The 24,584-nt window shown below is 45.7% G+C and overlaps 2 protein-coding genes across 6 annotated transcripts in view; one reads left to right on the top strand and one right to left on the bottom strand.

The window, feature by feature from the left end:
- The window catches only part of EYA3 (EYA transcriptional coactivator and phosphatase 3), a 63,622-nt gene extending 50,623 nt beyond the window's left edge, over positions 1-12,999 (top strand). For all 5 annotated transcript variants that reach the window (XM_066638293.1, XM_066638290.1, XM_066638291.1 and 2 more), the window contains 9 exons: positions 2,668-2,807; positions 3,980-4,063; positions 4,421-4,510; positions 6,344-6,402; positions 7,751-7,908; positions 9,423-9,537; positions 9,994-10,115; positions 10,330-10,430; positions 10,740-12,999. In XM_066638293.1, the coding sequence (XP_066494390.1) occupies positions 2,668-2,807; positions 3,980-4,063; positions 4,421-4,510; positions 6,344-6,402; positions 7,751-7,908; positions 9,423-9,537; positions 9,994-10,115; positions 10,330-10,430; positions 10,740-10,820 (950 nt within the window). In that variant the 3' untranslated portion in view covers positions 10,821-12,999. The remainder of the gene's footprint in view (positions 1-2,667; positions 2,808-3,979; positions 4,064-4,420; positions 4,511-6,343; positions 6,403-7,750; positions 7,909-9,422; positions 9,538-9,993; positions 10,116-10,329; positions 10,431-10,739) is intronic.
- A 1,293-nt stretch (positions 13,000-14,292) lies between these two features.
- On the bottom strand, positions 14,293-23,134 carry XKR8 (XK related 8). The gene is made up of 3 exons (XM_066638517.1): positions 21,525-23,134; positions 18,222-18,418; positions 14,293-16,506 (listed from the first exon to the last, which is right to left on the bottom strand). The coding sequence occupies exons 1-3, from the start codon at positions 21,845-21,847 to the stop codon at positions 15,773-15,775; spliced, it is 1,254 nt and encodes a 417-aa protein (XP_066494614.1). The 5' UTR covers positions 21,848-23,134; the 3' UTR covers positions 14,293-15,772.
- Between the last annotated feature and the right edge of the window lie 1,450 nt (positions 23,135-24,584).

The following is a 24,584-nucleotide window of genomic DNA, read 5'->3' as shown; positions in this document are numbered from 1 at the left end:
GGATTCCAGGAGGTGGGGGGAGGGAGGAATTTGGAAGTATGGGGCCCAGGAGGGGGTGGGATCAGCGGCAGCAGAACATGCCATATCCTAACCCCACTCCTGGACCAGGCAGCCCTACACAAACTGCTCAGATTTGCATCTCCTAAATAGCTGGTACAGATCCGAGTGGCCCCATAGGGCAGGCAGGGGTGTTATATGGCGTAAGGGGAAAAATATCCCCTTACCCCAAGGGGGCCTCCAGCAGCCTCCTACTCTGTGTTGGATACAGTGCAGGCCATGTGTACTGGCACAGGGTTAGGATTGCACTCTGAGTTATCTGGCATTCATAGGGAATGGGATGGGACTTGCCAGTTAATCAGACCAGCTTTATGCTGCTGGCAAAAATATTAGAGATATGAAATAACCCTACTTAACACTACATCTTTTTCACATGATCGCTGTGTACAGGAATGAAATGTCCTGCTCCTCTACAATGTTGGTGTCATCAGTATCGGTAGCTTCTGCTGTCGGTGTTGATGGTGCTGGATCGCTGTCAATGCAATGTATTTTCTTTTCTGTCCTCTGCCTGTTGATGCCTTATGGCTACCCTAACTTGCCTGATGGGTTAGATTAGCAGTCTCCAAAGTGAAGTCTGCTGTGCGGCCGCAAAGGTGTCCCCGGCACAGACGACGCTTACCATTCTCCGGGGGTGTCTTGACAAAGTGCCTTCGTTCATCCCAAGCAGTGTCGCGGCCAGTCATTTCTGGCCTCCGGTATCCCAACAGGCTTTGCAGTTGGATTTCCAGGCAGAAGTGGCTCGTCGCAACAACACTTGGGGGCAAACAAAGGCACTTTGTCAAGGCTCCTCCCAGAGAGCGGTAAGTACTGGTCACGTGGGGGAGAGCTATCGAAGGGCACTGGATCTGACCCACAGACCGTGTTCTGGAGGGCCCTGTCATCATGTAGATCATGTTCAACAACGGTATTGGGGCACTGGAGGTGTTTTCAGGAGACTGAATGTTGGAAAACCATATGTCCCCATAATGTTGCCTCTGAACATATTTGTTTCTGAGAGATTAGGAGGTGCTCTGCCTAAACAAAAAGTGAGATGCGCTGATGCTCACTTTATTACAGGAAGGAGGGTGATTAAGGTCTGATGTGCATTTGCAAAGTTGTGTGTTTGAACAATTCCTAATATGTACCACTGCACAATAAAGGGCACAATCCTAACCAGCTTTTCAGTGCCGAGGTAAGGGTTGCAGCTGTGAGGTAAGGAAAGAAACATTCCCTTACCTTGAGGAGGTTTCTGTGACCCCACCATAGGATACAGCGCATACCCCATTGGCACAGCTGTGTCAGTGCTGGGAAGTTGGTTAGGATTTGGGTCAAAGATGTGCAAGTTTGGGTTGCATTTTTTAAAATGTTCTCCCAAACGTAAAACCCCTTCACTGGGGGGCAGGAGAAAGAGAGACAGAATGCTGACCCTCCAAGTCTTGGGATAGAGCTCATTATTGTGTGCTTTTGGGTGAAAGTGTGTAAAATGAGATGATTGCTCACTAAAACATTTCTCTCTTTTTTACATAAATGCTCAGTTATTGGAACAAAAAGGAAAATGCAGCAAAAAAACTAAGTAACACACTTTATTTATTTATTTATTAGATTTGTATTCCGCCTTTCTCCCCAAAGGGCACCCAAGGCGACTTTAAAAAGCAAAACACATGGACCTATGAGTTGTATTATTTCTTCAATTGCTGTCCATACTCTTCATTCCTTTAAATGTTGTTCCATTACACTGGAGCCTTAGGACTTCAAATATATACATATTGTTTAAGAAAACTTGACTATCGCTTTTCTGATGTGCTCACAAAGGTGTCTGGTGGTGAAACAATTTTTCTCCCATTTCAGCTTGTTTTGATTTACAGCACATGTAGGCTGCTTTTTATTATTCATTTGCAGGGTGGTTTACAGTGTGAAAGCACAAATAATGAGCTACTCCCAGTTAAATTAACCCAACCCACAGGTGTACAGGTTTGATCACTGTTGCGTATATGCATCATTGGGCGGAAATGGCTTAAACAGCCAAACTGTTGCAGGACTATTTTCAGTATAAGAGGGCAATATAATCAAACAGTGGTTGTAAAGGCTTGGTGGAACAGGAATGCTTTGTCTGCTTCCAGAAGGAAGCAAGTAATGGAACCAAACACACCTTCTTGGAGAGGGCCTTGGGAGGTGCTGTAGCAGACTGGTAGACCTTCTGCTTTGCATGTAGAAGGACTTGGTCCCTAGCATCTCCAGGAAGCAGCGGACAGTAGCTGCCTAGCAGGGGCTGAGAATTCTGAACTAGATGGATCAGTGATCAGACTTGGTCATAAGTGCATTCCATATTTAATTAGTTAAAAGATTTTTCTGTTGCTTTTTTTTCAACACTCAAAGGTGTTCAACAATAAAATTGCAATATTATCAGAACTACCGAGAAGACCCTGTTCCTAGTGGGTGACAGTTTTGCATTTGTTCATCCTGGAAGGTTGGGGATGGGGCTGCGTGGTAACCTCCTAGAAGGCTTTAGTTTTCTAGCTAATGTAGGATCTCTTTAGCTGGCTTCTAAATTGGAGGGGTATCTTTTGCATGGGGGAAGATATTTTCTGAGTTTGAAATTTAAATATGTTTATATCTGTTTCTTTTTTGTAGGAGACGCATCCACAAGCCCATTACTGCCAAGGGCAGCAGCAAGTAAAGATGTAGACGAGCAGTCCAGGAAAAATGTGACTGGGAAAAACAGAGGCAAAAGGAAAGCAGATTCTTCTTCGCCACAGGACAATGAACTAGAAGTTGGTCTTCATCTATTCTTTTTTCCTCCCCTACCCCTTATTCCTCTCCAGAAGAGGAGAGTGGGCTCTTTCTGGTTTGAAGTTAATCACAGTTCTGTGCTATGTTCAAACTCAGGGAGCTATGGTTTATTTAAACCACTGTTGGATACAAACCAGGATATGAAACTATGGTTTGATCCTGGTTATTTTGTCATTCCCTGAGTTTGTATGTAGCACACAACTGTGGTTGACTTAGAACCCAAAATGGAAGCTTTAATTCTCTCTTCACACAGGACAGAGAAGAAGAGGCAGAGACTAACCGTGGTTTCTTTTACATCTCCACTTGGCCAGCATGTGACTCTTTTTTTCCTTCAGGCAAAGGTTGATTGTTTTGAATGGCTGGGGAAAAAGCAGTGAAAGGAGAGTGTAGAAACCACTGTTTTAAAAGGTCTAAAAAGATTTGACTATAGGAATGAGATAAACCTTCATGTGAAGGTTTGACCAGGCAAACGCAAAAGGCCAGGTTTCTAGTATTTATAACAAACATGGCCAATCCAGAGGCTTCGTATAGCTAGCCAGTCACAGGGGGAAATGTTACTCACCTGCACCTGTAGGGAGGCTTCTGAAGCAGGAGTAGCTAGTAGCTCAGTCCGTAGATTCTTGGAGTCCCTGATGGTGTTTTCTAATGATACAAGAACTATAATGTAATTCAGTCAAAGGATGGATCCAAAACCTCCTGGTCCTAAAGTGGGGTGCCAAATGCTGCCCCCATTGCATGGGCTAACCAAATGCTGCTCCCCTTGCCCTGTGGCACATTTTCCTCTTTCCTGGATTCGAAAAGGAGAGTGGGACAGAGCAGAAGAGGAAGAGTGGCAGAGAGGGTGTAGTCTAGAAAGTGGCTTTGACTCTTTTGCCCTTCACTCTTCTCCTCCACAGTTCCTTTTTAGATCCAGCGAGAAGGAGCAGCAGCCGAAGCAGGTGTCCCCCCAACCAATGTGCCACCTGTGTCAGCTGTCTCAGTCAGCCTCATGATTGAGCTGGCCCTGGTCAGTCATCATGCACACGCAGATATCAAATATTTCCTTATCAGGGTTTGAGATACCTATTAAAGATGCCTGGGCCACTGAAGTTGGATTACTTATTTGGCAACCATTGTACAGTTCCAAAACTTCTATTTCTCATTTCTTCCTCAGCGAGTGTTTCTGTGGGACTTGGATGAGACCATCATAATTTTTCATTCTCTTCTCACCGGATCATATGCCCAGAAATATGGGAAGGTATTAACATTTCTTATGCAGAATTTCTCATAGTTCAAGCGATATTGTCTCTACCATATCATTGAATCTGAATTAGTGAATTCAGAAGGCAAATCTAGTAAAACTGCATTTTTAAGGTAGCAGATCATAGTGAATGCAGTTTATGTTTAAGAGGATCTTGAGTTGTGCACAAAGATTTTAACAATTTGTAATAAGTGTTAACTTTTAGATCTGATTTCTTTTTTTCCTAAGGCTTTGAAATGCGTATGTAACCATTATATAGCATGATTCTATACTTTTTTCAGGAATATGGTCACATAACTCTTAGTCTGTTCATAACTTTTTCCAGTCGAACAATTTGTTTCTGTTTTGTTCCAGGACCCAACTCATGTCATTGGCTCTGGTTTGACAATGGAAGAAATGATTTTTGAAGTGGCTGATACACATTTATTTTTCAATGACTTAGAAGTAGGTATTTTCTTCCAAATTCTAACCTTAAGTGGATGCGGTGAATGATGGGAGTACCACACTCGTATCTACTAACCCTTAAGATGCAATATTTATTATGGGACTGGGCTGCGGCCAGAGAGAAAAATAGGGACATCTGACCTCTGGGATTTAAAATAAGTTAATTGTAGGCCCTGCTCACAGGTTTGGAGTATAAAGACATCTGCACACATATTTGGAAGGAAGGGAAAGCAAAGTCAAAGGGGCAGAGAGACACTATACTGCATGGGGAAATGAATGCAGGCATGGAAGAGAGAGGGTAACCTTAGTGCGAACAAGAAGATTGGTACTTGTGGAGACAAAGGGTTCATGGAAGAGCATATAAACACAGAAGAGCAAAACCATGGAGACCTGTGAAAGAGAGAGCTTAAAATGGAGATGCTTAAAGTGGAGATGGAAAGGGAGGAGAAGCCAGTTGTTGCAGTGACTTTGGGGAGCAAACTGGACTCTAGGCCAGGTTGCTTGATGTAGTGCAAGGAGCAGAGCAGTGAGAAGTCAGAAAGACAGAATGAAGAGTCAGGTTGAGGGTTGAATGCAGGAAGCAAAGCTGCCTTTTACTGAGTACGCCTCAGCAATGACTGATGTAGCAGAATAAGGAGGCAGAGAGGAGACGAGAGACAGGTTAAGGATTTAATGCAGGGAGGGATGCCGCTTTTCTGAGCTTCCCAGCCAGCTTTTATTGAATCTTGAAACATGTTACAAGTTACTCTCAGTTACTTTGATGCTATAACAACGCGTTCCTAGCTATGAACAATAAGCGCTTCTTATAAATGCTATATCAGCTTGTTCCCAGACTTCAGTCTTAGTAACCGGCTCACTCCGGTTTGCCTGAGTGGAGGGGCAGCAGGTTTGCCTGCCTGCCGGTTGCTGTGTTACTAAAGCCAAAGAGTGCCTCTGCATAAACAAACACTACACCAGTGGCAAGAACTGTGTTAAGAGTAACACGATCTGAATGACCAGTAGAAAAGATCCCAGTTTTTTTTCTCTTACATGATTGAACTCTCAAAAATAGTGACTTGCAGAGCCGGTGGTATCTTTACATATGTCACAAGAGTGAGTTTGGAAAGTGTCAGTCAAGGCCAGATTTTGTGGTCACTGAGAGAGTCGCGTTCCCACATCAAGAGCTGAAGGCTGTTTGGCCTGATTCATTTTAGCATACAGGTCGTGCTTTGTTATCCACTGGGGTTGTGCTCCAGAACCCCCAGTGGATAAAAAAAAAATCAGTGGATACCAAATTAGTGGAAAAATAGCTTTAAAGACCCACTTCTGAATTTCTTGCTCCAGGCGTTATACTGCATTCAGCCACTAGATGGGGTGAATAAATGAATATAATGGAATAATTTCATTCCATTATACATCCCATCTGGTGGCTGAATGCAGTATAGCATCTATATCAATGCATTCTGGAGTGACAATGGAGGAGCTCAAAACCCTGAGGTGGGTCTTTAAAGCTATCTTTAACCCTGGGCAGGAATGTATCCTCCAAGGATACCAGGGGACACCTGAATACTCCTGAGAAGTTTGCAACCAATGTGGTTTAACAGCATGCAGATAGGAAATTGGATTATTTTCCTTGATACAAGGCGTTTAAAGGTGGACCCCAGTATCAGTGTTGAGTCAAATCAGTGGATACTGATGTTCCACCTATAGTTCCATTTGCCATCCATTTTGGGGTTTTAAAGGCAAAAGTCGCATTTCAGTCAACAAGGCCTTGCTTTGTTTTATTTGTGTATGTGTTTAATGAATTTACACCCCTCCTTTCCAGTTAAAAACTGCGCATTTTCTCTTCTCCAGGAGTGTGACCAAGTTCACGTGGAAGACGTTGTGTCCGATGACAATGGGCAAGACTTAAGGTGATGTATTTCATTTGATTTTGATTCTGAGCTTTTTCAACAAATTACAGACTTAAACCTAAATATATGTGATCTCATATGACTGCTTTAAGTACCATATTTAGGGAGTTTGCTTTAAAAAAAAAAGTGATAAGTGCCCAGCAGCCCATAGGCCAATAGGGTCCTAAGCCCTTGTGGTAACAAAGGAGGCCTTTGTTCCTGGCCAGGAAAATGGATTTGTTGGCACATTTCTCCTCAGGCTTTCATTCCTGACCTAGGAGGGGGTGGTGGCATTGCCCAAAATAATAACCATGTTTGCCTTCATTCCCTACCTCATCTGGTGAATAGCTGTCCAAGGGATGGTGACAGTTGCTGTGGTTGACACACCCCTCTTCTTTCCCTGTTGATGCACATTCTGGCCATCCAGAGCATGGGTATTGTGATTTAGGAAGTATTGCCCTCACTCTGAGTTAGCTACATTTGCTCATATTTACGTTGTCACAATGCCATATCTTTTGGACTGTTTGGCATTGCGATGTCAGCCCGTGCACGAGGTCATCTGAAGGGGGTCATTCTGAAGTGGAATCCTCAGTAAAAAACGAGCACTGGAGCAGCTGCCCAGATATCATTTCTGGGATCCATTTTTGCACCAGAAATGTGTCCCTATGAACATGCATTGCAGTCCTAGTAGAAATATCTGTATGTCAGGAGGAAATGCAGGACACCTTCTACGAACAGTGGAGGAGGTGGGATCAGAAGCACATCTGGCCATTCCACTAACATCCTTGCTAAGAGTGTCTCCAAAGCCAGCCAGGAAGTAGCTCTTGAGTTGTGCTGTCAGATTCCAGGGCAACTGGAAGGGACTGTAGCTTACTGGCAAAATACCCACATTGCATGTAGAACGTCTCCGGTTCAATCCCTGGCATCTTCAGCTAAGCAGGGAAAGACCACCTACCTGGAGAGATGCTGCCAACCGGTGAAGACAGTATTGACCTAGATAGAGTTGGCATTAGGCAGCTTCCTGTGTTTCCTAATATGCTCTGAAGAACCCCCCTTGTTTTCCTAGCCATCAGCATTTGAACCCTGTATAAATAGGAGTGCTGAGCCTAAAATAGTGACTGTCTGGAATCAGGCTTTTCAGATCCTATTCCCAAGGTCTTCACGGAGGCTGATTAGATGTGGTCTTCAAGTTTCTGAGCACCAAGAGTAGTGGTTCAGCAGTGGAGCTAGGAGTGTTCCCCTACAGAGAGATCTGTTGTGATAGGCCACAAAACGCAGAACCGTCCTTGTTGCCGTGATTATTAGGCTTCAGATAGAGGTTTCCAGCAAAAATAACTCAAAGCCTGCCTTTTTTTTTTTCCTGGCACAGCAATTACAATTTTTCCACAGACGGCTTCAGTGGCTCGGGAAGTAACACCAATCACAGTTCTGGGGGTGTTCAGGGCGGAGTGGACTGGATGAGGAAGCTGGCTTTCCGCTACCGGAAGGTGCGCGAGATTTATGACAAATACAAAAGCAACGTAGTAGGTGAGTGTGAATACCCTGCATGCACCAGCAGGACTGAAGTTGGGAGCACCAGGCAAGAGCATATGTTCCTTCTTGAAAATCCTTTTGTCCTTATTAGGGCGCAATCCTAACCCCTTATGTCAGTGCTTTCCAGCACTGGCATAAGAGCAGTGCAGCTCTGAGGTAAGGGAACAAACATTCCCTTACTTTGAGGAGGCTTCTACGAGAGACACTCAACTGCAGGATGCAGCACGTGTCCCATTGGCACCACTATGCCAGTGCTAGAAATCACTAACATACGGGGTTAGGATTGCGCCCTTTAAGCTCTTGCTTCTTCAACCAGTGCAGCCAGAATAGGCTAACCAGTTTTAATTGGAGCAAAGCAGTAGTTCAGCCCTTGGGTCTTTTTAAGACCATGCCAGGGTTTGAGTGATCATTTTAGTTTTTTTCATGTCAACAGAATAGGGTGGAATTCAAAAGCAGGTTGCAGCAAAGTGAGGGACTTGATCCATGTAAGCTGAGGCTGAGTTTTTGTACACATTTACCTGGGAGTAAGGCCCACTGAACTGAATGGGACTTATTTCTGAGTAGACATGCATAGGTTTGTGCTGTAAATCCCCTGCTGTGTCAAGCATGTACAGAGTTCCACATTGGCAAAGTGCCTGCTGAGACCTTACCTTTGAAAGCAGCTCTGAATAATTCATTTCATTTTTCTACAACAGCTTATCACTTCATGTATAGGTGGCCCTCAATATCCGTGGGTTTGGTACCCATGGATTTGAATACTCATGGGTTCCAAACCTGTGGGGTGGGCCACCAGTAGTCTTCCGAGCCGAAGCGGCCACCTGCAGTCTTCCACCTGTAGTCTTCCAAACCCAAATTGGAACCCAAATGACTTCCAATTTTCAAGCCCATTGAAGGTGTCAGAAGCTTCAGTCATACTTTTCAGCCTTCTGGAGGCCCTCAGAAGGGCCTCTGGACCCAACCAGAACACAGGTCCAGTCAAATTTGCAGGGCTTGGGGGTCCCCGAAACCAGCAGATTACACTGTCCCCGAATTTCCTGGAATGGAACCTGTACCATGAGGGCCTCTCTGTATATGTGCGTATGCATGTTTTGCTTTGCAAAATTGTCTTTTTTTTTTGCCATGTCCCAGTGAGAGGCCACTTAAAGCAGGAAAAAAATGTTCCATTAGGACAGGGTTAAAGCTATTTTGTGTGATGCAGAATTTTTTTTTAAGTATCGAATGTTTTAATTCCATCATTTAAAAACTGTTTTGAGTGTAGTGTTGCAGAAAGGCAGCCTAGAACTTCTGCAGTAAATGGATAATGGATAACTGTGTGTGTGTGTATTTGGTTGGTTGGTACCCTGAAAACCAAACCACCTGCTGACATATTCATAGTGTTATTTTCCAATCTAAGCAATTCTATGTCAGGTGAACCCAGAAAGTGCAGATCTGAGCCTGCGTTCACATTGTACAATTACAGTACTGGGGGGAATGATGTTTATAACCATCATATTATGTGTGCTTCACAGGCCTCCTCAGTCCAGAGAAGAAAGAAGTTTTGCAGAGATTAAGGGAAGACATAGAAATGCTGACAGATTCCTGGTTGGGAACAGCACTGAAGTCCCTGCTTCTCATTCAGTCTAGGTATGGAAATGAAAGTGTTGTGTCTTGTACAATGTGGCTCTTTTCACCCATCGTTATGGATTTTATGGGGCACTTCAATCGAGCAGGCCTGTAATGTGTTTCATGTAAGCCGTGGGGTGGAAGTCTCTTGTCTGAATTGTGAGAAAACTGCTACATCTCTGTGGAGGACAGTATCTGGGGATCCAAACCCAGTGCTATACCTCCTTTTGTCCTGCAGTAGACTTCCAAGATTGGAGGGTGGTATCCATTGTATTAAATTTACTCAAGCCTTTAGCAGTGGTGCTTCATGCTCCAGGCTAAGGCATAAAGAGTACCCACAATGAGCAATGAAAACAAGGTTGCCTGTAGTTTGCTGCTGAAAATACAAGACCTGCCACTTTCATCTGTTTCGAGTGTGCATCAGCAAGACTGTCTCAGGACTTCAACCATTCACTGTTTTCTCTTCCTGTCCTCCAGAAAGAATTGTGTGAACATTTTGATCACAACCACTCAGCTGGTGCCTGCTCTGGCCAAAGTCCTGCTATATGGACTCGGCGAAGTGTTCCCGATTGAAAATATTTATAGTGCAACAAAAATAGGTCAGTGCTTATCTACGTACCTCAATCAAAAGAAAAGCAGGTTTCTAGCCCTCATGACTCAAAAAACAAATGTCTGTGATATGGGTAAAATTTGGACAAACCCCGGTGCACAATTGTGCAGGAAGATGGGTTTTGGGAGGGGCCTGCTTCTGTTGGGGAAGCTGCAGAAGTTCCTTAGACAGCAACTGCAAAGATGTCTGTGTTTTCTGGGTAGGTAAAGAGAGCTGTTTTGAAAGGATCGTCTCTCGGTTTGGAAAGAAGGTGACATATGTGGTTATTGGAGATGGACGTGATGAAGAGATGGCAGCCAAGCAGGTAAGTGGGCTGTGTTTATTCTCTAACATAAGAACAGCCCCACTGGATCAGGCCATAGGCCCATCTAGTCCAGCTTCCTGTATCTCACAGCGGCCCCACCAAATACCCCAGGGAGCACACCAGATAACATGAGACCTCATCCTGGTGCTCTCCCTTGCATCTGGCCTTCTGACACAAGGCGTCTGGCCTTCTCTCTACTCCTTCCCAATAGAATACTTGAAATCTAGCTCCCCACTTGTGTGGCCTTTGAGCTGGCCCTAATAAAAGGTCTCGCACTTTGCACCTAACAGGCCCTCTCTCTGTTTGCAGCATAACATGCCTTTTTGGAGGATTACGAACCACGCGGATCTGGTGTCCCTCCACCAAGCTCTCGAACTGGATTTTCTGTGAAGACGCTGAGCAATGGCAGTTGGGTGCAGCCGGCCCTTCTTGGCTTCGTAGGATCCCGCTGGGGGATTTCCTCTTTCATCCAGACAAAGAAAATGTAGCTAATGGAGGTGCACAGTGGGAGGTGGCGCCACTCTGTGACTTTCCCTAGTAGAACTGCAGGCAGAGGCAAGAGACTTTGCCTGGTCAGCTGCCAAAGCCCCTCAGCACATAGTTTGGGTGCTCTTTTCGGCGAAGGAGATTTCTGGGACTGAGCACAGCATCCCAGGCAGGGAAGCTCCAGCAGTAAAGACCTAACTCACTGTGCAGCCTTTTGTGGTATGACGCTAAAAATGAAAATCGGCAAACTTCAGTAGAGGACTTTTAGTTCACCTCCCAGCCCGGCCCTTCTCTCTCTTTCCTAAAACCTAAAAAGAACTGCAGAGATTTAATTTTATGTATTTACAGAAAAGGGTCCAGAAGCTTTCATTTCCTGCAAAGCTAGAAAGACCTATAGATTTTCACAAAGGAGTCCCTGATCTGTGCTTGAGGAGCAGCAGGGAAGCTCACCTCCTGCTGGGGCCTGAATATATGGCTGTTCCCATTAATGTGCGACTCCAAAGTGGGATGGTTTTGAGGGCATGCTGAGTTCCTCAGAAGGATTTTTCTCCAGGGAGCACCTTGTTCTCCACGTGGCTAGCAATCTCCAAGTGCTGTAGCTGTGTATTTTGGTACAGGTCTTGTCAATTTCTTGGCTACCAGAAGAAGCAGAGAGAGGCATATATTTGGCCCAAGTATTCTTCTTTCATTCCTCTTTGCACCACCCTCGTTGTCTAACTTAGAGCAGCTGGAAAGCCTCATTTCCCAGCAGGTCACGCTGCTGTGGTGTCAGTGGAAGCTGCCCCCTCGGACACGAGAATTCAGGAAGGAACCTGCTTTTCCTATGTGAATACTTTTCACAATCCACCTTCTTCCCAAGCCGGGTTCCAGTTGCGGTTTTGACCTTTGTGTTTGCAGTTTTCTCGGGGAGTTGGGCGCAATGGAAGCCAAACGTTAACCCCAATTCAAGAGGGGAGGCAGCCACTACAATGTCCAGTTAAATACTGGCCCAGCAAAAGGGAAATTGGGATCACAGGCTCACCCCACAATTCAAAATGTGGGCTTGCGGGGAGAAGGCTGGAAACTTCCTGATTTTATTTTTGAAGGAAAGCCTCCAACAGCACCCTGGAGCTAGGCTCTGTGTCAGTTTATTGCTTCTTGGCTTCAGCTGGGTAAGTTCGGTTCTGTGAGACTGTGTGAAAGCAGACCATCTTCCAAGAATAGTCCCCACTAATTTTAATACCATGTGATACCTACTATGGTTTTCTACCTGCAAACCTTTGGAGCAGGCATTGTGGAGAGGCTCAGATTCATGCTACGGGGGAGGAGAACCTCCCTAAACAGTCCATGCGGTGGCACCCCCTTCAGAACATAGTATATATAGCAGGTTAGATCTTAGACAGGCACATGTGCATCTCGGAGGAAATCTCTCTGCCTTCTTGTAGCAGTAAGAACCAGTCACCTTTTTTTTCAGGCAACCGGCATCTCTTACAAACATACAGAAGGCCATGAGCTGAATAAAAACACATTTCCCCCACCAGCAAGGAAGTTCTGTGCCTCTGAAATAGAATTGAAGGCGGCTTAATTCTGCAGCCCCCGCCCCTTTTCTGTGAAAGTTCATGTCTTTGTGGAGTTAGGGAGGTGGCCGGCTGGCCGATCCCTCCCAAGGTTTGCTTCCTACTGAGAACCTGAGTTGGGGTGGGCTGCGCTTGACTTTTGAATCAACTCTGTGCCTTAACCTTCCACCCCAACTCCAGGAAACGGCTGTGTACGGGGCAGTCGCCCTCGACATCTCTTTTCGAAGCAAATCAAGTGTGGTAGACGGAGGTGCTGAGCTGTCGGGGAACTGGCAAACGCTGCTCCAGGTGTAGTTTTACTTAGAAAAACCATTTCAGAAGCCTTCAGGATTTTGCAAATAATGCTTGGCTGTGTGTGGAGCTTTGTTTTTTTTTTTCTTCCCCTTTGCATCAGATACCAATATTTATACAGTGTTCCCCTCTGGTGTATGTGAATTTACTATATTTTTTCCCCCTAAAACCTCAGGTGATGGTACATTTTCTGTGTTGACGTTAATAAAGGCTGCCCCGGCTCTTGTATTTCTGAACTCACTGGCTGCATTTCTCTTGGGTCTTCATAAAGCATTTGGAAACCATGTTCTGCCTCCTGCTCTTTTCGGTTCTTTCCTGTCGGTTAGTACTCAGGCATCCGCTAGTTTGATTTGAACGCCAAGGCAGACAGCAGAGGCTCACTGTAACCTTTGCAACAAGCGTGGATAGTCTCGGGCTCTCGGCTCCAACTTGGATCTGTTTCACTGCAGTCTCTCATAGAAACCAAAATTCCCACTGAGCTCTGGAGGCGGCAATTGCAAGAAATGCATGTGCAACCATAGATGATCAATCCTGATTCTCCCTCAGGGTCCTGCAGATGTCCAGAACTGACATCCGCTGTGCTTGATTGTGATTGGAGGGGATTAATGGCTATGGATTCCGTGAACATCATGTTCTGTGTAATGGGAACTGTCCTGTGAACTGGAAAAATAAAGTCTTTATTTTCTATATAAAAATACATAAATTGTTCTTTTCTCCTTGCTGAAAGTTCAGGATACAGAGAATAGTCTGAACATGTAAGTTTGAGTCACTGGAGTCACTCCAGCAGCTGTCCCTCAGGAAGGGTTGTGGGGGTTCTGCCTTGTTGCAGGTAGACCAGTTGAAGGCACATCACTACCTGCGGTCTGAAATGGTGCACCAAGTTTATTAATGGTTTATTACATTTGCTGTTTCTATAGGCAAACCATGTATTCTGCCACTGAGCTATGGCCACTCAAGCCCAGGTATGGTTCTACCATGCCCTCCATCTCCTAGCTTATCCACTCAGCTATTTCAATGTGTATCTTCCCTCTAATGGACACAGGACTGTGTCCTAGGGCAGTGTCTCAAACTATGGGTCGGGACTCATTAGGTGGGTTGCAAGCCAATTTCAGGTGGGTCTCCTTCACTTCAATATTTTTTAATGTTGTAGACTTGATGCTAGCATGGTTTGTGACTGCATTTGGGGAATGTTACAGATCTATCTTTCACTGGGCTATTGTGTATAATAATAATAGCTTTATTTTTATCCTGCCTTTCTCCCCAAAGGGACTCAAGGCAGCTTACAACAGGTTAAAACAGATTAAAAACATAATTTAAAAACAGATAAAAGCATATTAACACATGTGTATATGCTTTTAACTATGGTAGTAAGTGGGACTCCTGGGTAAATGTCAGTAGGATTGCATCCTAGGATTGTCAAAAAATTTTCTTGATGATGTCACTTCTGATGGGTCCTGACATTCTCATTCTAAAAAGTGGGTCCCAGTGCTAAAAGTTTGAGAACCACTGCCCTAGGGGAAAAACCGAGTTTGAGCCACATGTAAACCTTGTGGTGCAGTATGAAGAGCTGTTAACATCACCTTACCCAATCAAGTCCTCTTTCCTACAGGAAGTTGTTTTGAAAAAGAGGAAGAAACAAAGGTCATATGCTTTAATACATGTTCCACATTTCCCAGCCTCATCACAGAGCTCAGAGGCTGAGATCTAGCCCTGAGGATACAGGTTCAAGCCCCAGCATCTCCAGGCAGAGCTAGGAAAAACCCGTGTCTGAGAGCCATTACCAGTCCATGTTGACAACACTGATTAGATGCAAAGGGCTTACCGCACTATTCTGTGAACAGCCAATGGAAGTACAACCAGCCTTGAAAACTAGCACGCTGTAGCCACAACCTGGGATATGCAGTGCACAAGTTCTAATATAACCAACTCAAAGAGTAGCAGAAATGTTTTATTTTTGTCTAGACCACTTCATTAACACCAATAAATTAACAGTCTGCACAGGGGGCCAAACTAGATATTACCATGGCAAGCATAGTGATCTCCTATTGTGTGATTTTTCTTTTAAAGCAAACCCTGGGAGGCTGCAAGGTGAGAGGAGAAATAAGATTACTCACCATTGGGGTGGGATGATTTGGAGCTGAAAACAGCCAAATGGGAAAGATTTAAGTAGCTCCTCCCCACCCATTCTTTTACTCAAGGTTTTCTATCCCCTGAAGCTGCTTTTCATTTAACTAGGAACTGGGAGACAGTTACGCAGGTCCACTGTGTAATGTCTGGTTTGGCCAAAAGCCCCAAGGCAGTTTCAAAACATATACAGCCTTGGCTGTGTGAACAACTGAAGAACATTTAACACTGAAGGTATTTTTAACTTTGCTCCATGTGTGTGTGTGTGGGGGGGGGGTGTCACACACACAGAGAAGGTGCTTGAGCAGGGCCTCTTGGGCCATTTGAGAACTCATTGTGTTTGGAGAACTTGTGCAGCAACTTAATTCAGCAGCAACTAATTCATGAAACAACCTCCTTTGGCCATGTATGGCTGGCCAGGAGACCATCAAGAACATCAAACAACACCAGCCTGGGAACAAAGAGATCTCACAAGGTGTATTGTGTTTGGAGCCATGCCACTCAAATCAGATACCCTTGAAGACATCTCAGCAAGATACAGATAATGCAATCTTGCATGGCAACTGATGCAATCAAGGGCTAGACAGAGATTGATTTAGCTGCTCCTTAGCCTGAGAATGCAACCATATTTACTAGGGTATAAGCCCCACTTAACTCAATGGGACTTTCTTCCAAGTAAGCATATCTTGGCTTAGCCTGAGGATGCAACCATATTTACTGGAGAATAAGTCCCACAGAACTCAATGGGACTGACTTCCAACTACGCATACCTAGGCTTGCACAGTACATCCTTGGGCCTGGTGAAAGGCATTCAGCTCAAAATGTGCTGGGTTAGGCGGAAATAACCCCTTTTGCATTTGCCTTTCTGTCAATGTGCAGCGGGGCTCACACAACCATGGTCCCGATCGTCCCGTTTCCATGGTGCCGCATCTCCCGTGACACATCAGCATAGTAGCATTGAGAGAGTTTGCTCATCCGGTAGTTGACCGCAGCTTGTTGGAGAACGACAGCACCATCCCTCATTGGCTGCCCGTTGTCCACTTCATCGTAATAACTGGCCAGGGGGTCAGCCTGCTTAGTGGGGTGAAACTTTTTGTAGTATGTGATTCTCAAGAGGATCCCCAGTAAACAACAGAGCAGAGAGGCCAGGAGCGCCATAAGAAAATGAGAATCCCAGCTCAGGGGAATGTTGTTCCAGAGCCAGGCGGTGATAAGGATGCCACTGTCAATAATTAAGAATGTGTAGTAAATGGCAGAACGGTGACATGTCTTCCCTTCGGACACGTTGAACCAACAGAAATAGAGGATGACGGCCACCACGGCCCGATAGAGCCACTCCAGACCGGCGTGTTCCATGAAGTCTGTGCCTTGCAGCGACACCCAGAGAAGCATGGTGAGCCAGACCCCCAGGAAGTGCAGGAAAATGTAATTGGGGAAGAGCAGCGCAAAGAGAGCCAGCGACAGGATGCGAGGACACAGCAATAGGAAGTTCCACAGGAAGTAGATGACCGAGGAGGCGGGGTCCAGCTTGTGCTTATCCCGGAGGAAGCAGCGCAGGGATTGGTGATAATCCAAGAGGGCCCAGGCGATGCACAGGAAAGATGTGCTGATCCCGAGCACTGCAACGAGAACAAAGGAGAGAGCATCCAAAGACACTACTCACGTTCACACAAACTTTGGTACTGGGTGCAGCCTTCAGCTTCCCATGAATCAGCTGTCACATGCAAATGGGTAGAAAGGAAGTTGGTCATTAAGTTTCAAAGATAGGCCTTGAAAGGATGTGGGTAGTGTCCACAGCAGTCTGAAAGCTGGGAAGTGGGAACTTCCAGAGTTGCCTGCATTAACACCAGAGCAAACCTCAGACTTGCCTGCAATACCCATCCCCAGCATAACTGCATACATGTCCTCATAACTAGAAACAGTCATGTCGTGAGAATGGATGATGGCCAGATCCCAAAGGATCTCCTCTATGGAGAACTCATGCAAGGAAAGCGCTCTATAGGTAGACCACAGCTGCGATACAAGGACATCTGCAAGAGGGATCTGAAGGCCTTAGGGATGGACCTCAACAAGTGGGAAACCCTGGCCTCTGAGCGGCCCGCTTGGAGGCAGACTGTGCAGCATGGCCTTTCCCAGTTTGAAGAGACACTTGGCCAATAGTCTGAGGCTAAGAGGCAAAGAAGGAAGGCCCACAGCCAGGGAGACAGACCAGGGACAGACTGCACTTGCTCCCAGTGTGGAAGGAATTGTCACTCCCGGATTGGCCTTTTCAGTCACACTAGACGCTGTTCCAGAACCACCATTCAGAGCGCGATACCATAGTCTTTCGAGACTGAAGACTGCCAACAATAATTAGAAACAGAATTGATTTGTGGCAAAGGAATACAGTATCTGCTCATGTCTTGAACATGTGTGATGTTTAGAGCTCACACTGTTCTGATTTTCTAAGCAGATTCATGGGGGGAGGGGCTAATGTACTGAAAAACACATACCACTGCTTATAGTCCAAGGCTACTAGGCGTACAATTCAAAAACCAAAATCAGGAGAGGGGGGTAAAAGTTACTTCTTCTACAGGTTAAAAAATAAGAAGAAATCTCTCCAGTCTTTGCAAGGGATGGAGCAGAGTTTTAAAACTCAAAGGTATCTCTCACATGTTAAGTGATGATCACACAAACACAAGACACCCCGTAATATTAGTAAGGTGGGTTCCTTGTTGTCAAGGTGAGATCATTATTTTTAGATTTTTACTAACAGCCCATAGCCAGGGAGACAGACCAGGGACAGACTGCACTTGCTCCCAGTGTGGAAGGGATTGTCACTCCTGAATCGGCCTTTTCAGCCACACTAGACACTGTGCCAGAACCACCATTCAGAGTGCGATACCAGAATCTTTCGAGACTGAAGGTTGCCAACACACTAACAGCCATGGTCTCTGTTCTGATTTAAGCTGAAGTTGACTATACAGGCAGAAGTTTTCCAGAACCTCCTGTTATCTGATGTGACATGGCAAAAGGAAAAGAGGAACAGAGCAAAAGACAAAGTGAAGATGGGTTTGCTGTGGTGTCCAAGACCACCATTCTCACACTTCGTCTTCTGCTCCATCCCCTTCTTCCTTTTCAGATCCAGGAAGTGAGAGGAGCAGCAGCAACATGAGGTGGGTGGCCAATCTCCCACTAATCTTTTAGCAATTGCCTCAGCTGGCCTCATGGGTGGGACAGCTCTGTCTGCAAACATCATTTCCCACCCCAAAAGAAAACCTCCAAAACCAAGTAAGCCAGATTTAAAGATACAACCCTTGTCCCTACTCCCCACCCCTATAGTTTCAACACGCACATTGAAACGTCTCTGCTTTGCTTGTGCGGAAGATGATGTAGAGCACGAGGGTAAGCTGAGGAGCACTCTCGAGGAAGGTCTCAAAGAGGCGCAGTAAGCTGATATCATGGGACAGAAAAACAGCATAGCCCCGCTGGATCTCTGTCGCAGCTTCCATCCGGCACACATGAAAACCCACCTTCAGGACATGGAGACACCTGCACAAGACAAGACAGTATGAGGGCTTGCTATGTACAAAGAGCTCAGGTTGGATAGTGGTTAGTGCTGAACAGCGACTAGGGAGATCCGAGTTCAAATCCCCACAAAACCAATGGGGTAGCTTTGGGCCAATCACGTAACCTAACCTCACTCTCAGAAGTTTCGTGAAGGAGGCGGTGAGAAATGACCACATATGCTGCCCTGAGCTTTTTGGTGAAAAGCCAAGACATGAATGTAATATATAAATAAATTATTTTGCAGCCTTGCTCACCTCGCAGGGTTGTTGTGAGGATAAAATAGGTAGGGGAGGAAAATCATGTATGCTGTCCTAGGCTCCTTTGAGAAGCACTAAATCCAGGTGAACATATGGAAACCCAGTATAGAATCTCAGCTTGGTTTGGGCAGGTCACTCCCTCTCAACCACATTTCTGGAGAGGGAGAACCTGCCTTAAACTTCTGACCAGGATTCAAGTTTCACCAGCAATGCAACACACACTTGTTCCAGAAAGGTCGACGTGTTCCTCTGGTGTAGCAAACACAACAAAGATCCTTGCAGCTTCTTAAAGGCTGATCAGGTCACCCCAGTAAATGGAAATTTGCAAGTTTGATATTATATATTCATTATAGGAACCCAAAGCGAGCTGGATGGATCAGAATCAGACCCACCATCCCATGGTGAATCTGATGCTTCTGGAAAGCTCAAAAGTGGAGCACAAGGGCAAGAACCCTCCCCTATTGTGTGTCTTCAAAATCACACAGTATTCAAAGGTATATTACACCCGAACGTGGAGTTAAGCTATTAGGCAATCTATACATTTCCACCCTGTTGCAATCAGCATGCCTTTAGATCCATGTTTCTCAACCAGTAGTATGGGTACCACCAGTGGTACTTGAGGTGGTGTCTGGTGGTATTCATGGGAGACCTGCCACCGGGCAGCAAGACCAGTGACATGACACAATGAACAGCAGTAGTAGGCTTGGCAGAGAAAGCTCCAAAGCATGCCTTTCACATGCTCAGAAAAGCCCTCCTGTTCACCCTGAGCCTCTTACTGGTGTTTGTCACATTGCATCTAGCCTCCCAACCCAAAAGGAACTGGCAAGGACGTCATCACCAGTGACTTCTGGTGGTACTTCCAATAGGTGGACCACGCAAAATGGTATAGCAAGGGACAAACATTGAGAAATGCTGCTTTAGATCAGGGGTCTCCAAACCGCGGCCCTGGGGCCAAATCTGACCCACCACAAGATTTTTATCTGGCCCTCATCAATTTTTCTTTATGTCAGAGCATTTGCTAGTGTTTTGCATTTATACTCATTGTAAATCATTTCTCAGTTTAAGCGGGGCATTATTTCTTTGTAATTGTCACATTTCTCTTTTGTTCTGAATCATATCATGCTGATTACAAAAAAGATCCAAGTAAAACTTATTTGTTCATTTAAATTTCATTCATTCATTCGTTCATTCATTCATTTATAAAACTGATTTTTTTCCGGCCCACAAAAATGTACAAAATATAGGATGTGGCCTTTGTACTGAAAAGTTTGGAGACCCCTGCTTTAGATTATAAGAATCAAAATGTAACAAGAGGTGAACTGCGATACAGGAGCTGTAAGACCAGTCCAAGAACCATATAAAAGAGGGAATACCAGGATCAGTACAGCAATACCTTGATTTTCATCGCTTTGCTCTTTCAGCTGTTTTCAATTATAACCACATTTCAAATTTTGTCCATGTGCTTTCCTCTTTCCTTCAATTTCATCCAACCTCCCAGGATGTTCCTCAGCGTTCTTATGGTTATTTTAATTTCTCGTTTATTTAGGTTTTGCATGCATTCGCAGGTGTTACATAGTTATTTAGGTTTTTTGCCGGCCCAAAATAAATCTGCAAGCTAACTGAGGGCCCAATCCTATCCAACTCTCCAGCACTGGTGCAACCACAATGCAGCCCAGTGTTCCTATATCTTGAGGGGGCCTCTGTGACTGCTTCCCCACCAAAGGATAGTGTATGCCCCATTGGCATGGCTGCACCAGCACTGGAAAATTGGATAGGATTAGGCCCTAAGGCGATACTTTGACATTCATCCATTTTTTTTTACTTTCATCTGTGCTCTGGTCCCCAACCAGATAAAAAGGCAAAGTATTGCTGTATTATAATTTCCAAAATCGGTCCAATCAACAGCTATTCAATCTTGCATACATCCTGGGAGGGGCAGCCTAAACAATCCTTGAACAGCCCAGTTTTGGGACTCTCATTCAGCATTTGCTGTTTGTGGGAATTCTGGTACTTTTGTGGGGAATTTGATTTCCTTTCTGGTAAGCAGAAAAGAGGTCCCATTTAAGGGGTGCTCGACTCCATTTAGCAGGGGGAGAGCAACTGCCACTTCATGCCAGCAAAGGGTCTTTTTTCAGTGGCTGCTTGCTAGTGTCTCTTTTACATCTTTTTTGGCAAGACTGTAAGCTCCTTTAGGACAAGAAACCCCACTTTTGTGGTTCTGATTTATTTTCCTATAGAAACCCCAAGGTAAATGTCTTTGTTGAAAACCAAAACAGGCTGAGTATACTTTATCCAAAATGCTTGGGACCATAAGTGTTTTGGGTTTTTTTTTTCCAGATTTTGAAACATAATGAGATATCTTAGGGATGGGACTAAAGTCTTATTCACATAAATGTATTTAACAAGAAAGTAAGTACGGTAAGTAAGTAAGTAAGTAAGTGACCAGGGTAACTAAGCTGCACAGGAACATCACCAAATACTGATATCACCTATTAAACAACAACAACAAACGGACAAAACATTCAGAATTTTGGACCATTTCAACTTTTGGATAAGGGACACTCAACCTGTATATAAATCCCTCCTCTTAATGCTGCTTTAAAGATTCCAAGACTGACTTTCAGTCTGTAAATTTTCAGTCTTGATGACTTTATTTTAGGTTTTGATTGTGTCAGGGTTAGCTGCCGGATGGGGGTGTTTTTGAGTGCCAAAAGGTGGGAAACAAATACTTGCATTTAAAAAGCGATTCCCTTCTTCCCAGATATAAAACAAACAAGCATGGCAGGTCTGAACAACCACTGTACCAAACAGAGCATCCTGAACTCCCTTACCTGTACAGGTATCCCAGCTGCAGAACGTGCAGTACCAAGAGGGTCTGGTTCGTGGGCAGTTCTTGTCTCAGCTCTTTGGGATCACTCTGGTACCAGGCCCAGCTGAAGAGCTGTGTGGTCAGTGATGAGATGACCAAGAGGCCAAACACCAGCCCGCCCCAGTGGTAGTCCCCAGCCTGCACATAGCTGGCGGCCATCCACAGGTCGGCACCCAAGTCCCCCAGGAATGCCAGGGTGCCCATCAGGGCAAAAAACAGGTCCTGATGACGGTAAGGAGGAGGCCAGGGTATGCTGCACTTGGGGCCACAGCTAGACCACACCATGGCTCTGGGGTGGAAGGAAAGTGGAGTTGGATCAGCTGTCCTTGTGCCAACTCTGCAGGTCGGGTATAGTGGCACTGGGTTAGAACCTCACCGTCCTTTCCAGGAGCTGCCGCTGGTCCCTTAGAAGCTGAGGAAAGTCCCCTCCACGGATTGAATCAAGGTCTTCTGGAATCAACTGCTTTAACTCTGGCCCCCAAATCCATCTCATTATTATTTAGGGAGTCTCTTTGCAAGGCTGACACAAGCCCTCTGTTTGGGGGGATCCCCCAGTGGATCTCTCAAAGTACCCCCTATCAAAGGTTTTTTTGGGGGGAGGAGGGATCTTCCAAGGGTCTTCCTTCCTAGGGTCTCCCTTCCAGACCTTGATTCTGTCTGGATCAATCTTTCCTCCGGATCCTGGGTGGGTTCCCCTCCTCCACACCCTTCCCAGATGCCTTCAGATGATTGCCCAGTACATCTCTCTAACTACCCCCCATCAAAGGTTTTTTTTGGGGGGGGAGGGGGAAATCTTCCAAGAGTCTCCCTTCCTAAGGTGGCTCTGGATCAGTGGATCCTGGGTGGGGGTCCCCCTCCACACCCCTTCCCAAATGACTTCAGATGATCGCCTAGTGGATCTCTTTAAGTACCCCCATCAAAGGTTTGTTGTTGTTGTTTGTGGGGGGAGAAGAGGGGGAGTTCTTCCAAGTCCAAGAATCTCCCTTCCTAGGGTGTCTCTGTCTGGATCAATCTTTCCTCCAGATCCTGAGTGGGGGTCCCCTTCCACACCTCTCACCTGATGACTTCAGATGATCACCTAGTGGTTCTTTTTAAGTACCCCCCATCAAAGGTTTTTTTGGGAGGAGAGCAGATCTTCCAAGGGTCTTCCTTCCTAGGGTGGCTGTCTGGATCAATCTTTCCTCCAGATCCTGGGCGGGGGGTCCCCCTCCACACCTCTCCCCAGATGACTTCACTTAGTGGATCTCTTGAAGTACTTCCATCAAGGGTTTTTTTTGGGGGGGGGCGGAGGGATCTTCCAAGGGTCTTCCTTCCTAGGGTGGCTCTGGATCAGTCTTTCCTGTGGATCCTGGGTGGGGAGTCTCCCTCCTCCACGCCCCTCCCCAGATGACTTCTCTCTCCAAGCCCAGTCACTTCCCAGGGGAAAAAGTTCCTTTATTCCCACGGTCGGTGGCCCTACAAAGCGGGAGGAGGAAAACCCCTTCTCCCTTCCCTGGCAGGAGAGATCCTCTCCGATGGGATCCCCGCACAGAGATCCACCTAGTCCTAGCCCAACCTCCACCCCGGACCCTCCTTCTGCGCTCCTGGCCAACCACGAACTTTTTCCTTCCCTTCTCTGCACGGGGCCAGGAGGCGCGCCTTTTATTCTCCCCGCCCAGCAGCAGCGCTTCCGTGCATCGCCCAACTTTTTTTAAAGACATAAGACTTTAGAGTGGGGAGGGGGTGTGGGGGGAGAAAGGCACCCCACCATAGGCAGCACCCAGGGGGAGGAGAGCCCCTCCCCAGGCAACTTGCGCGCAGCCCTTTGGCAACCTGTAGGAAAAGCACTTTTCACATGCTCAGAGGACCCGTTTCTTTATTATCTTTAGGTTTTTGTTTGTTAAAAACGCAACACTTTCGGTGTTAAAACCTGTCCAAACCCAAACCCAACATGCCTCATTTGGGGGTTGTAAGATATTTGCCAGAAATTAAATGAAGATGACTTTTTTTCCAGTTAGAAAGAATACTGTGGCTGCATCTGCTGACCCACATTACCGAGATCCGGCGTTTTTTTCAACCAGTGGTAACTCATACCACTGGTGGTAGACGCAACAAACAGCAGTGGGAGGCTCCGCTCCAGGGCCACACTTTTTGCACTCAAAAAAAGTGAGTGCACTTTTTTTTTTGCACTTTTTTTTTTGAGTGCACACTCGTGCACTCAAAAAAGCCTTCCCAGTCTGCCCTGAACCCCTTAACCGGTGTTTGTTGCATTGTATCGGGCCTCCCAATCTGGAAGGTACTTTGGGTAGTACATCCAGTAGTTGGACTATGCAAAATGGGACAAACGTTGAGAAACACTGGCCTAGATCAGCTACCTAGTGCGTTTTTAAAGGGATTGTAATTTATAATTATAATTTATTAAAATGTGCCCTTGGAATACAAACACACAACACCGCAATTTGTTGTTTTAATCAAGAAATTTTGGAAAAAAATATTGTATCACCAAAACACACACACACACACACACACACACTGCCCTAATTATTGTCAGTGCAAACATAAATTCAGTTTTCTCTCAGCTTTCTGACCACTGAGGATGAGAGCACTCATATAAGGCTGCAATCTGCTTTCCTGGGAGTATGCCCATTGAACACCGTGGGATTTACTTCTTACTAGACATGCATAGGCTTCTGCTGTAATTTACTTTTGCGAAATCTTGACACGTGGACCCAATTTGGTCCCCACCGTCCCAGAAATGCACTTTTCTCCTTCAGTCCTCTCCCTCTTGTTTTGTTTGAGGTGGCACCATTGCATTTCATTCCTCCCCAGAAGTGCTACAATACAGAATGACTGTTGCGCCATGATCATAAAAGCTAGGCTAGCTATTTACAGGTATCCTGTCTCTGAATACCAGCTGTAAGGAAGTGGCAACAGGATGCAGGTCTCTTGTTGTCTTGTGTGCTCTTGAGGCATCTGGTGGGCCACTGTGAGATACAGGAAGCTGGACTAGGTGGGCCCTTGACCTGATCCAGCAAGGCTCTTT

Source organism: Tiliqua scincoides, chromosome 10 (assembly GCF_035046505.1).
Source record: "Tiliqua scincoides isolate rTilSci1 chromosome 10, rTilSci1.hap2, whole genome shotgun sequence".
Taxonomy (NCBI): Eukaryota; Metazoa; Chordata; class Lepidosauria; order Squamata; family Scincidae; genus Tiliqua; species Tiliqua scincoides.
The sequence above is the reverse complement of the archived record's forward strand: the minus strand, read 5'-3'. Positions and strand labels throughout refer to the sequence as shown.